At 44.8% G+C, this 12,875-nt stretch overlaps 1 protein-coding gene across 2 annotated transcripts in view; it reads left to right on the plus strand.

The window, feature by feature from the left end:
• The window catches only part of VCL (vinculin), a 110,795-nt gene extending 98,007 nt beyond the window's left edge, over positions 1-12,788 (plus strand). Inside the window, exons 17-22 of one of the 2 annotated variants that reach the window (XM_043598122.1) lie at positions 852-976; positions 2,279-2,464; positions 5,528-5,731; positions 7,761-7,964; positions 8,346-8,450; positions 10,682-12,788. In XM_043598122.1, the coding sequence (XP_043454057.1) occupies positions 852-976; positions 2,279-2,464; positions 5,528-5,731; positions 7,761-7,964; positions 8,346-8,450; positions 10,682-10,828 (971 nt within the window). In that variant the 3' untranslated portion in view covers positions 10,829-12,788. The remainder of the gene's footprint in view (positions 1-851; positions 977-2,278; positions 2,465-5,527; positions 5,732-7,760; positions 7,965-8,345; positions 8,451-10,681) is intronic. The other variant, XM_043598121.1, reaches the window with a different exon arrangement.
• Positions 12,789-12,875: the final 87 nt, after the last annotated feature.

Raw genomic sequence — 12,875 nt, forward strand, 5'->3', positions numbered from 1 at the left:
TGTTTCTGTCAAATTGGGAGGGCTTAAGTTGACATGTAGATCTCCTAGGTGAGTGTCCTCATCCTCTACCAAAGAGTCTGGACTTTCTTTAGCTGAACTTTGAGCACGTTTTCAGTATTACTGAAGATGTTACCACTCCTTTGGTTAGAAACATCTGAATTCCTTCCTGTTCTGAGCATCCAGTGTGTCTAGCCTCGTCTGTGAGTAGAATGCAGTCAGTGTAAGGGAGTGGGTAGGAAGGGCTGCCCTATTCATCCCTAGCCCAGGCAGGATCTTTCTGGTATCTTGAACCCACCATCACTAAGGACACGCTCAGGTTCCTAATTGGAGTTTCTAGTAGTTTGAGGAGAATTCTTGAATTCCTGGTGACTGGACACTGTTGCAGCAGCAGCTCAACAGAGAGGGTTAATACACTTAATGCCAAGGTGAGCAAAGGAGTAGTGAGAAAGATGAGACGGACTCCAGGGAATGTATGCCCAATCTGAAACTGACATCTCCCCTGTTCTGAGTTAGGCAGGCGTATCTCTTGACTGGTTCATCATAAAAGAGGTGATGAGCACCACCTGAGCCCAAAGTGATCACGCCCAGGAGTGTCTTGAGTACTTGTTAATTGTGCAGGCAAGAAGGCACCCTGCACCACTGGGAATAGCTGGCTGTGACCCTTCTGACTCTTTGTATGCCTCGAGGCTTCTGCCCTGCCCTTACCTCCTTTCCCCTTCAATCACTGCCTGTGATGCTTCCTGGCAGCTTCACATCCAGCTTTTGTTAATAGAAACCAGTTCTTCTGCTGGACAGACAGTGCTCCAGGGCGCTGACCTGCCCAGCTGAAAGTGAGGGCTTCTTATGTTTAGGCCTGCAAAAGAGCTTCCTGGACTCAGGATATCGGATCCTGGGAGCTGTGGCCAAGGTCAGAGAAGCCTTCCAACCTCAGGAGCCTGACTTCCCGCCTCCTCCGCCAGACCTTGAACAGCTCCGTGTAAGTAAATTCAGAGTGATGGGGAGAATTGAGCAGAGGGTGTTGGGACTCTAACAAGGGGGAGGTTGGCTGTGTTCTGGCGCCTCAGTTACCAGGGGTCTTTGTTTAACTTCTGCTTAAAGTCTAGTTGGATGTACAAGTTGACTTTCATCTTTCATTCTGAAATTAGTGGAGTCCTAACCCCATGGTTCTGCATGGGGCGTGCTGGATAGGTGGGGGTCCGTGGGGTTGGCCTGCTGTGTTGGGAACTGATTGGAGCAGAGGAACTGGCTTTGGTAAGTGTGCATGTGATGAGTGATGAGGTAGTAGTAAGTTAATGAAGAGTGGGAAGATAATCTTGCGGTGAGATTTTTTTGTGTTCCCAGTTGACAATGGCAAACTGAAGTGGGTACACTCTTGTGTGCATTCTTTGTTCCTTTACTTGACTTTTTTTTTTAGTAACAAAGTAATGCAGTCTCTTTGTTTTCAAGTTTATTTTTCCCCCAACTATCATGTAAACTCTTTTGACGCACTCCAAAGTACCATAAATTTATTCTTCCATAAATCAGTGGTTTAGAAGGAGGCTTAGCTGGGCAATATCTTATAGATACAAATCCTAGAATAGGAAATAGTGATTATTCTAACCAAGTATTAGAAATAGCTGGACTTTGGGAATAGTTTATCGAGGCAATACTTTGATTTACTCTCCTTGACTTACTTTGCCATGTTTAATGTCGATAAAAGATGTAAATTTCTAAGTTGTTTGAGGATACAACTGGGTCATTTTGCCCAAACTAAGACACAGTGCTTCCTTAGCCTCCAATGCTTCAGCCTCATTTGATTCTTTATAGCTGGACTGTTGGTGGGTGGTTAGGGCCAGGGTGGGTGGGGGCTATTTTGCCAAATGGCTTTTTATGGGATCATCAGATTTTTGACATGCAGAATCAAGATCTTTGAGGCTTGTCTAGCTACCCCTTATTGACAGAGGAGGAACCTGAGGCCCAGGGGAGAAATTACTTGCCTGTGCCGCTTCCCTTCAACACAGGGCCACAAATTAGATCTTTGGGAATCCTTGGTCCAGTAGTGCGTGTGTGCCTCCCTGGAATATGTCCAAAACTGTAGCTGCTGGCTTTTTGTGGAGAACAAGGAAGAAAATATGCATCTGTTGAGATTGAAGCAGGTGGTCCTTGCGCTCAGTGTGGGTGGTCTTATATGGAATGAATGTGGGTGGCTTTTCTGGGGATGCTTTTTAGAGGAAAGGAAAGAATTCTAGAGGGGAGTAGTTCCTAGGGTTTTACTTACAACCCAGTAATCCTTTCTTAGCTGACAGATGAGCTTGCTCCTCCCAAACCACCGCTGCCTGAGGGTGAGGTCCCTCCACCCAGGCCCCCACCACCAGAGGAGAAGGATGAAGAGTTCCCTGAGCAGAAAGCCGGGGAGGTGATTAACCAGCCAATGATGATGGCTGCCAGGCAGCTCCATGATGAAGCTCGCAAGTGGTCCAGCAAGGTAAGTAATGAAGCTTTTCTTGTGGAAAAAGGATGAAGAACTGTACACACAGCCCAGGAAGAAGAGTCTGTTTGGAAAGTTACCCTCTGTCTGCTTTGGTTCCTGTTGTTGTCAGTAGCATGTTCCTCTTCTTACTTGTGGTTTAGTAAGATGCTTCTGGCGCCTGATGGCTTCTCCTTCTATTGTCATCTAGGCTGCCTGTGATTTAAGAGGAAGGGTCCTGTCTCTGTCCATGCAAGGGTCAGCTGCTGTGACCCTGGACATTTGGGGTCTTTGAGAAACTGCTTCTCTTTCTTAAGATTACTGAATGTTTTTAGATGCTTTCTTGCCAATTATCAGCACTCCAAACATGAAATAGTCTTCTGTGGGCTCTGCTAGAGCTAGGTGAAGTGTTTGCATTTTCCTTCTGTTTTTCATAAAGGCAGTTAGATTGGTGTCTTAAAAGCCATGTGCTTTGTCCTTTCCTTAGAATCATCTTACCCCTTGGTTCAAGACAGCTCCAGGCTAACTCCACCTCGACAAATCTGAAAGTGTAACTATTAGTGTGGTTGGTGAAAATTTAGATGCTGGCAGCAGTCATGCCCTGGGAATAACTTTTACCTATTTTCCCCTAAACGATGGAAAGTGAGTGGAAGCTTTTCTAGATATGAGCTAAATGTTATTGCTAACCTTGCAATGAAATATAGTTCTAAACTGTTCGGGATATGACCCTTTCTTCTAGATCTTTATTCCCACCATTTATTTGCCTTTTTACACCCTCAGCTGTCTCAAGCTCTTGTATTAAATGTAGTTCCCCAGGGACCTTCTGCACGCAGCTGATCTTGGGTTTTTCCAGCCTGGGAAATTGACCTTGGGTTTTTAATTCTGTATTTTTCTGTGCTGTTAGCTGTGAGCCTAGGTTCTAAGAAGGAATGAATAGTGTGACCTTGCTGGTGTTGGGCCTGACCATGGAATTATTTATAATTGTATCTTTCTAACTAGGGCATGCACACCTCCAGGACCTTAGCAGAGTCCCACTGCATGTGGAGAGTGGGATGGAGGTGACGATGAAGGTTGGTTTTACTTAAAGATTTTAAAGGAAATTTAAGCTTTATTACAGTAAACCCAGATATACTGTGCAGCAGGACACAAAACATACATGAATTATAAACAAACAAGGGCCAGAGAGCATCAGCCTACATATTTTTCCGACTCTGCCATTTGTGGCCAGAAGTCTTTAGGTCTGACTATCCCTGGAGATTTGGAACATTAGGAGATTGCCAACTTTGAGCTGTGTGAAGTCAGGAGCTATTTGAACCGTGTGTATCTGGGGGATGGGTGTGTTATGTGTTTGTGTATCTGTCAGTCTGTTTTTGTACATTTCGAGACTCTGAACCCCAGTAGCAGTGAGCTGGCTTCTCTTCTAAGGAATGGGGATGAGTCCTACTTGAGACAGAGTTTAGGGAAAGAGTTTAGAATGTACCTGAACCCCTTGTTTTCCCTGAATTCTCCAACTCTATCATCAACATTTGGAGACACGTTTCCTGTACAGGATAAGAATTTTAGGAGTGATAGCAACCTCAGTTAAACTTCCATGTAAATTCTTACTTCCTCTTGGTTAGCAATTTTTTTTTTTTTTTTTTTTAAGTAGGCCCTATGACCAGTGTGGAGTCCAATGGAGCTTGAACTCATGACCCTGAGATCAAGACCTAAGCTGAGGTCAAGAGTCGGACACTTAACTGACTAAGCCACTCAGGTGCCCCACTGATGTTTGATATAAAAAAACTTGTGTTCAGGAGCACCTGGCTGGCTCAGTTGGTAGAGCATGTGACTCTGTATCTTGGGGTTGTGATTTCGAGCCCCACAAAATTCTTAAAAACAAAACAAAACAAAACAAAAAAACCCTGTGTTCACCATTCTTCATATACATGGTTTGGCTTCCTTGAGGCAGTTCCTTTTATTTTCTTTCCCCTCAACCTATTTCAGCATCTGATCACACTGCTTCTTGCCCTGGCCTTTCAGAATCCCCATCCCTGTTATTAAATTTATTCTTTCCCCTCATGGGTCCTGTTCTCTCATGGGCCCACATTTGGGCTTCTCTGAACCCAGCCTTGGTCAGTTGCCACGTTCATGTGTTATCTGTGGAGTATGTAAATTAAGTTTGGGATGAGAACCCTAGTTTGCAACAGGAGAGATTTAGTTTGTACCCAAGGAACAGCTTTCTGAGTCAGTACTAGCAAGGGATGCAATATGAGATTGTAGAAGTGTTGGCCCTGAAGATCTTGAGGGGGAGAGAGAGAGAGAGAGAGAGAGAGAGAGAGAGAGAGAGAGAGAGAGGTGGTCTGAAGTGTGGGTTTTCCCTAAGATGGGAAGCTGGATGGGGCATCTTCTGGAGACTTCTTTCAGCTGGGTGGTTGTGGGGTATTTGATAAGTCCTCTTCAATCACCATTGTGTTTGTTTTTTTTGCCTCTTTCCTGGTTTCATTATCAGTTGCCTCTGATGTATCATTTTAAACTCTGGGACTTTTTAATTCCTGAAGGAAATAATGATCTGTGTCTGGTTACTGCAGAGCTGACCCAACTCACTTCCTGTGCCCAGGAAGATATAGAATAGTGTCCTTATGAGCCAGCAGGGAGTACTCACTTTCTTCTGTTCAAAGCAAGTTGTGTGGCTGAATTTACTTTTTCCCTCTGGATTCCTTTTAAAGGTAATCATCTACTATTGTTTGGTTGTTTGGCTCCTCAAAACTATTCTGAGAATTACTCTTGGCAGGTTTACCTTTGGTGGTGAGTGTATGTAAAAGGAATTGCACTTGCTTCCTTGGTATGACTTTTTCTCTGGAAACCCTTCACCACTGGAGTGAGGCTCTTTCTTTTACTATGAACAGGGCAGCTGGGATTGGTGCTGGAGGCTGAGAATTCCCTTTCTGTGAGTTTGGTTCATCTGGCTTTTGGAGAGTCTGCCGTTTTCTTTCCCATCCTAGGCAAGCTTTGGTTACTAAACCAGCTGATGCTCAGCTTCCCCAGTCCTACTGCTCTTACTAACACTGTCCCTGTTTCTCATCCTTCCTGCCATCGACAAAGCGGGGTAACCCAGCCGCTGAGGTGGGTATAGGTGTTGTAGCTGAGGCAGATGCGGCTGATGCTGTTGGGTTCCCTGTCCCCCCTGACATGGAAGACGATTACGAACCTGAGCTGCTGTTAATGCCATCCAGTCAGCCGGTCAACCAGCCCATTCTGGCCGCGGCTCAGTCATTGCATCGGGAAGCTACCAAGTGGTCTAGTAAGGTACTGATTAGCACCCCCGGTTGGGGCTGCTCCATATGCATCCGGCCATGTGCAGCCTTGACACATTGCATCACTCATGATCTGTGCGAGTCCTGTGAGTCTGAGCAGGGCGGGCATCTGTCTGTCTGCACCTTGTTGTTAGGACTGGCTTCACAAGTTTGATAGGTCTGCTAATGCCAGATTAATTGGATTGCATTTATGTTTGGGGGTAGAGATGGGGTCACTTTTTGAAAGGATTTCTTTTCTTACCTCGGGGCCACAATTGGAACCTTAAAGCCCTTGGGAAGCCGTGGATATGTCTCTCAATGACTTGCAGGTCTGGAACCATTGTAGACCATTAAGAGGTCACCTGGCCTGACCATTGAGCTTTGCCTGCCACCCCCTTCTCTGCTGACCTCTCACTGATGGCTCAGGCAGAGTTGATCAGGGTGAGAAGCAGCTTTATATGGCAGGGTCTCTGGGGCGGACTGCTTGTGGCCCTGCACTTGGCTGCCTGGCAGATGCTGGCTTCAATGGGAACCCACAGGGAAGGGGGCTTTACTGACTGCTTGTCCAGGTATTTCAGTGGGAGGGGCTGGGAGTGGGGAACAGTGGGCGCTTCAAGGCTGTAGGACAGGCAGCCACAGAGCTTTGACCTTGGGACTGAACCAACACTAGTTTGGGGAGTAGGGAAGAGGGTGATTACTCTTTTTTCCTTTTGAAGGTAGCATGTTGCAAGAAGAAAGGGTTTGAAGACTGATGGGTAATAACTAACCCTGGCACTACACTGTCTTCTAATCAAGGTCATAAAATCCTGGAATGATACCAGGTCTACACTGGAAGAGATGGGCCCAGACAGCCTTGTCTAACATGCCCCTATTCTCCTGACTACTTCCCATACCTGCATTCTCTCTGGCCTCAATTACTGCCTGAGATGTTCCACGCCTCCCCCCATAGTGATCGGCCACTTCGTGATGCCTGTGGGGGTGTCTCACACGGTGCCCTGCAGTGGCATGGTTTGTGTATGCTTCACTGCCTTGTATAGAAATTGAAAAGCATGAGGGGAAAAATGAGTAGGGCCTGACCTTTTAGGTAGTTTTGAACATTGCAGTTGTTATTTTTGGTTTTTATCAGTCAAAAGAGAAACCTTTTGAAGGCATAAATTACTTGTACATTTCTTTATTGTGACCCATGGGGTTTTAATGAACCCAGATGCCAAATCTCAGATAAACTGCTATTTGTTGGAGTGGGGGTTCCATTTATAGCTTTGACTCATGATTTTTATTTTTCTGGTGCCTCCGCGGCATCCTCTTAGCTGAAGGTTTCTTTAATTGAAGCCACTTAGCTGAGGGGACAGAAAAATTGATTCTTGGCCTTTTAAAAAGTGATAAATTAAAATACCGTGTTCCTTTAGGCTGACAGGACAAATAAGAGGCAGTAGAGGGAGGGCAGGAGCAGTCTAGGTGAGAAAATACATCTTGTCTCACCAATGCTGATAACAGTTACTTGGTTTAAATTCCAGTTCAGCAGCAATGGTCCTTGGCTGCTATTTGTAACAAGGGTTAGGATGAAGAGGAGGATTTCGGCATCTGGAAAGGCTCCTCTGTATTTTTCCCCTCAGGCCAGCTTACTGCTTTCCCCCTATAGAAAGGAAAATGCCTGTTTAACCAACTTCTTGACCTCATCCTCATTTTTATTGCCATGATTAACTTGGAGATGCTGAAGTGCTGTGTTCAGTGCTATGCCAGGGGTGCACATGTTGCCCTTCCAGACTAATATTTTACCTGGTCTTCCTTTTTTTTCAGTTGGATAATCTCTTTCCCTCTCTGCCTCTCTCATTCAGTCCTGGGAGGAGTGCCTTGGATCACTCTTCTCTCTGTTCTCCTGTGCCATCCATGTCACTCAAGAGTAGTCCTTTTATCTTCTTCCCACCCTTCCAGAGGGCCACTGGAGCAGCAGGCTCCCTCCTTTCTTCTCTGTGCTTCTCCTTCCTTCCCTAACTTGGCCAGAGTTGGGGCTGAGCTCACATTATGTCTTTGCTTCTCTCTAGGGCAATGACATCATTGCAGCAGCCAAGCGCATGGCCCTGCTGATGGCTGAGATGTCTCGGCTGGTAAGAGGGGGCAGTGGTACCAAGCGGGCACTGATTCAGTGTGCCAAGGACATTGCCAAGGCCTCAGATGAGGTAACGCGGTTGGCCAAGGAGGTTGCCAAGCAGTGCACAGATAAGCGGATCAGAACCAACCTCTTGCAGGTATTCAAGAAAAGTGTGCGTGTGTGTCGGAGTGGGGAGGATGGGAGGGAGAAAGCAAGAGAGAGAAAACTGGATGAGCAAGGAGGAGGAGGAGATTTTTGGAGTGGAAAGAAGTGGCAGAAAGGGAAATACATATATGTACATTTGGGAAAGGCAGAGTCAGGAAAATTTATTCCCTGATCAAATGAAAAAATGTTAATGCTTCCTTTCTGAACAAAGGGACTATATTGGTCCTAGGGAGAAAGCAAGTGGAATCCTGCTGGTAATTTATTGAATGCCTTCTGTATTCCAGCCCCTAGGAATACAAAGGTGGACAAGTCTTGCCCTCAAGGAACTTGTGGGTAAGAAAAACATTAGAAACATACTAAATTTTCTTTATAGGTATGTGAGCGAATCCCAACCATAAGCACCCAGCTCAAGATCCTGTCCACCGTGAAGGCTACCATGCTGGGTCGGACCAACATCAGTGATGAAGAATCTGAGCAGGTATGTGTCTGCTACTTCTGGTGTCGTGCCAGCAGCTTCTTTGCCAATTATAGCAACTTAATTCAGCTTTGGGTAAGTTTTACCCATGATTTGAGTATTCAGTATGTGGAATGGAGTCTCTCCGAAGGGCATCTGGTTGGAGAGATGCATCAAAAACTTCGAAGGGGAAGTAAAAGTCTTATGCAACTTTGGTCACTTCACAGATGGGAAGTTGAGGCCTAGGGTTAAGCATTGGTAGCAGTTGGGACTCTGCTCAGTTCTTTTTCTCCATGGAATAGGTTTGGCTATCTTGAGGCCTCTAGTCTGTTCACTCCTGCCCATTGTGACCTTTTTGACTGGAGAGAATTTCTCCTTCCTAGCTCACTGGGTGATAAGTACCCTGGGGAGGTTGAATAATGTAGGCTTTTCAGGGGCGTGCGATGAGGCTGAAATGACAGCTCAAAGGAGGTGCTTCTCTTGGTTTCTTTGACAGCAATTGAAATAAGGATGATGGGAGGAGGGTTCTCTTAAGTGATGGCAGCCACTTTTTGGAGTTTGTCCTCTTTCACTGCCTCCTGGAAATGTGGCCCACGACTATTCAGAAAGTCTTCATCTGAGCACCTGTTTCTCTCCTTACCTCCTCTCTAGTAGGCCCTGCTGTTAGCCAGACTTCCAGTGTCGTCTTATAGTAGGTAGCACAGCTTTTGTTGAACTGCTCAGACAGGCTCATCGTACATGGGCATGCATGTGGCACTCACTGTATTAGGCACTATGAAGGGGGTTTGAAAAAGTCAGACACAGTCCCTCTCCTTGGGGAACTCCATCCTTGATCTCTGGGCCAGGATACAGAGAACCTACTCCCCTAGTGCCAGTGGTGCTTTCACTACCATATTTCAATCCAACAGCTCTCACCCTGGCCTTCCTTGTACACCAGAGGAATTGGATCTTCTCCCCTAACTTCCATGTAATCTAGGCAGGGTTTGGGCACTGGGTTGTTTCCTGTCATGTGATCTCATCTGCCCCCAAGAAGGGAAGGGGAGATCCCCCAGGGAAGGAAGAATAGGACTCATAGTTTCAGACCATATCATTTAACCAACAAAAACATATTCTGGGAATATCTACTATGTTCCACCTAATATCCCAAATAAAAAAGGTAGAAAGTGACAGGGTGGTAGAATGAAAAAAAACACAGGACTGCCAGGTCAGAAGTTTTGAGTCCTCATCCTGATTATTGTGTGTTTGGTTGGCAAATCTCTGAGCCTCTCTGGGCCTTGGCCTCTTTGTTGACAGGCATGAAAAGATCAGCTGACCAGGAATTTAAGCCCATAGTTCTGCCTCTCAGAGCCGATGAACCCTCAGAAATTGCATGCACAAATTTTATACACACGAGCATTTTTCGGGGAAGAATCTTTAGACTTCATGAACTCCTCACAGGGTCTGTGGCTCAAAAATAGTTTTGTGGTTTTGTGTGTGTGTGTCTCAAATAACAATTAAGAAATAAATTACTGAGCTAATAGATTGTAAGTTCTCTGAGTTTCTATGGTGGAGTACTAGTGTTATCCCAGTCCTGTAAGTTTGTGTTTAGATTTACTGATTTGGATTTTCATCGATTTATATGACAATGGGTTTGTTCATTTGGTTTTTTCACTCCTTATTAGAATTAAATATTTATGAAATATCTCTTGTGCCAGGCACTGTCCTGAGACATAGCAGCGAACAAAACTGAAAAATATCACGGCCCTTATGGAACTTAAATTTTAAATCAGGTAAAATATCAGATAAAATGAACAACTTAGGTAAAACATAACAGTTTATCAGTAATGATGGGTTCTGTGGAGAAAAATGAAGAATTGGAGGATGAAATGCTGTCAGTGGGAAGGTCTTTGTGATTTAAAGTAAAGTGAGCAGGGAATGCCTTACCAAAGATCAGAGCAAAGATCTGGAGGTGAGGGGTGAGCCATGAGGGAAAAGCATTCCAGGTAGAGGGAACAGCAGGAGCATGAGGCAGGAGCTTGTTTGAAGACTAGGAAAAGAGTATGTGCTAGAATCTATCTGCTGGTATAGTACACAATCAGTGATGGCCTTTTTTGGGTTGTTTTTGGTGATTCCCCTACACCACCAGTGATATGACAAGTGGGGGGATGCCAGCTGCAGGCGGGGTAAACTGCAGTCCACTCCTAGCTTAAGCCAGTCTTGGAGGTTGGACTGCGTCAGGGACTGTGAGTAATGGAGAGTTCTTGCTTTCCTTGCAGGCCACCGAGATGCTGGTTCACAATGCCCAGAACCTCATGCAGTCAGTGAAGGAGACTGTTAGAGAAGCTGAAGCTGCTTCAATCAAAATTCGAACAGATGCTGGATTTACATTGCGCTGGGTTAGAAAGACTCCCTGGTACCAGTAGGCACTTGGTCAAACTTGGCTGGCACAGAAACCCCTACTAAACAGAATGAAATGATTGGAGTCCCAGAAGATGATGAAAATTGCTTAGGGGGTTAAAAGCCACATCCTGGCCTGACGTAACAGAAAGGAATGAGGCCTCTTCACTTTAGAAATCATTTATACTCTTGTCATGGACACTTTGAAATATGTCTCCGTATAAAGCCTGTATTCTCAAACACAGTTAATACTTGTGCACACTCTATCCCAATAGGAAGACTGGGTTTATAGCCCATGGACTTCACATAAGCTCAGAATCCAAGACTGAACACTAGCCAGACACCTGCTCTGCCCTCATTCCCTAGGGGACAGTTCCTTCTTTGCTTCATTCTCCTTGTTCCCCTACCCCCTTCTACCTGCTAGGCTCCCAAGACCCAGGGCCCAGACAGCTTAGTTAAGAAGGAAATCACTGTGCCTCCAAAATTTGTTTTGGGCTTTCTATATTGCTCCTGACCCTGGCTGTGTACTATCTGGGTCCTTTTCAGAGTGAGCTTCGCTGCTACAAGGGAAGATGGCCTCTGGGGAGCCCCAGTAGGTGGAGCCTGGATTTACTTCTTGCCCTTCCCCAATTTAATCCTTCTAATTTCCCACAGTACAAAACCAAATTTCACTCTCAGGAGGAAATCACAGAATCACATGATTCTGTCTTTACCTTGCCCCTGAGCAGTGTCTGTGCTAGGGAAAATTCCTGTCCTATATCCGGCCTCGGCCTGTCAAGGTAGCCACCCCACAAACACACTGTGTGTCCTGGTGCTTTCTGCTACTGGAGGGGCAGAGTAGCCAGGGCGTGGCCCTGCCCATCTTCCCAGCAGGGTCACTCCCAGGAGCTTCATGCTTTGTCACTGCCTGCAGAGGTCTGTGCTGAGGCCTTAGCATTCATTCGTATCTCTTGTTCTGAGCTGAAATGCTGCATTTAATTTTTAACCAAATCATGTCTCCTGTCCTGGCTTTTGTATTCTACCCTCACCCCCTTCCTAAACAAGATTTTAAAGATATGTGTTTGTTCATTGTAATTTTGAAAGAGCCTTTTTATCCTTTTGAAATTGTCCTAAGAATTGGTGCTTGCCTCCCAGGAATGTTTAAGAGAAAGGCAGTCCTGTCTGAAGGGCACTTCCTACCTAAGGGAGATTGGTACTTGCAGACTGGAATTCTGGCACTGTTGGGAATGAATCAATGAGAAATAGTCCTCAGTATGTTCCTACCTCCCGTAACCAAGACCCTGTATCCTCTCCTCCCTCCCAAGTATGAGTGTCCAAGAGAATAATGGGTATAATATTTAATTATCACCATAAATTTCCTATTAGCAAAGTGAGAGAAGAACTTTTCCTTTTTTGCACTTATCACTGCTGTCTAAGCATTGCCCAGCACATGAAATCTTATTTCTTCCCAAAGCCAGAACTGGATGAGTAAAGGAGTAAGAACCCTTGCCTGAATGTCCTTTCTTCTCACCTCCAATATATGTTAAATCTCAACATCGAATGTGTAAAACTTAAGTTGGTACTGTACACTCAGGCTTCCTCTATTTTCTTTTAACTGATGAATATTATTTTTAAGGCCCTCAGCATATTTGTAGTTGCTTACCTGATATAAATGCAATATTAATGCCTTTAAAGTATGAATCTATGCCAAAGATCACCTTTTGTTTTACGAAAGATTACTTAGAGGAAATAAGAAGAATTATGTTTGCTCTCCAAGTTCTTCCAGTGTTTTGAGACACTGGTTTACACTTTATGCCAATGTGCTTTTCTCTTAATATCAGCGCTCAAGACACAGTGAAGCAAGTTAAAAAAAAAAAATCCCTGAAGACTGATTAGAGACATCACCACTAAAAAACTACATTTATAAGCTAGGATTTGTTATATGCAAATATTTTCTGCCTCTTCTTTTGTTCTGTTTAAAACAATAAAGTGCATTTGTATAAATAATGATTTAAATGATGGATATATTATTTTAGCAAAAACGTTTAGACCAGCTTTCTCCTTTGTTTTGAAAAATAGCCAATGAAACTAATC

This window comes from Prionailurus bengalensis, chromosome D2 (assembly GCF_016509475.1).
Source record: "Prionailurus bengalensis isolate Pbe53 chromosome D2, Fcat_Pben_1.1_paternal_pri, whole genome shotgun sequence".
In the NCBI taxonomy this organism is placed as follows: Eukaryota; Metazoa; Chordata; class Mammalia; order Carnivora; family Felidae; genus Prionailurus; species Prionailurus bengalensis.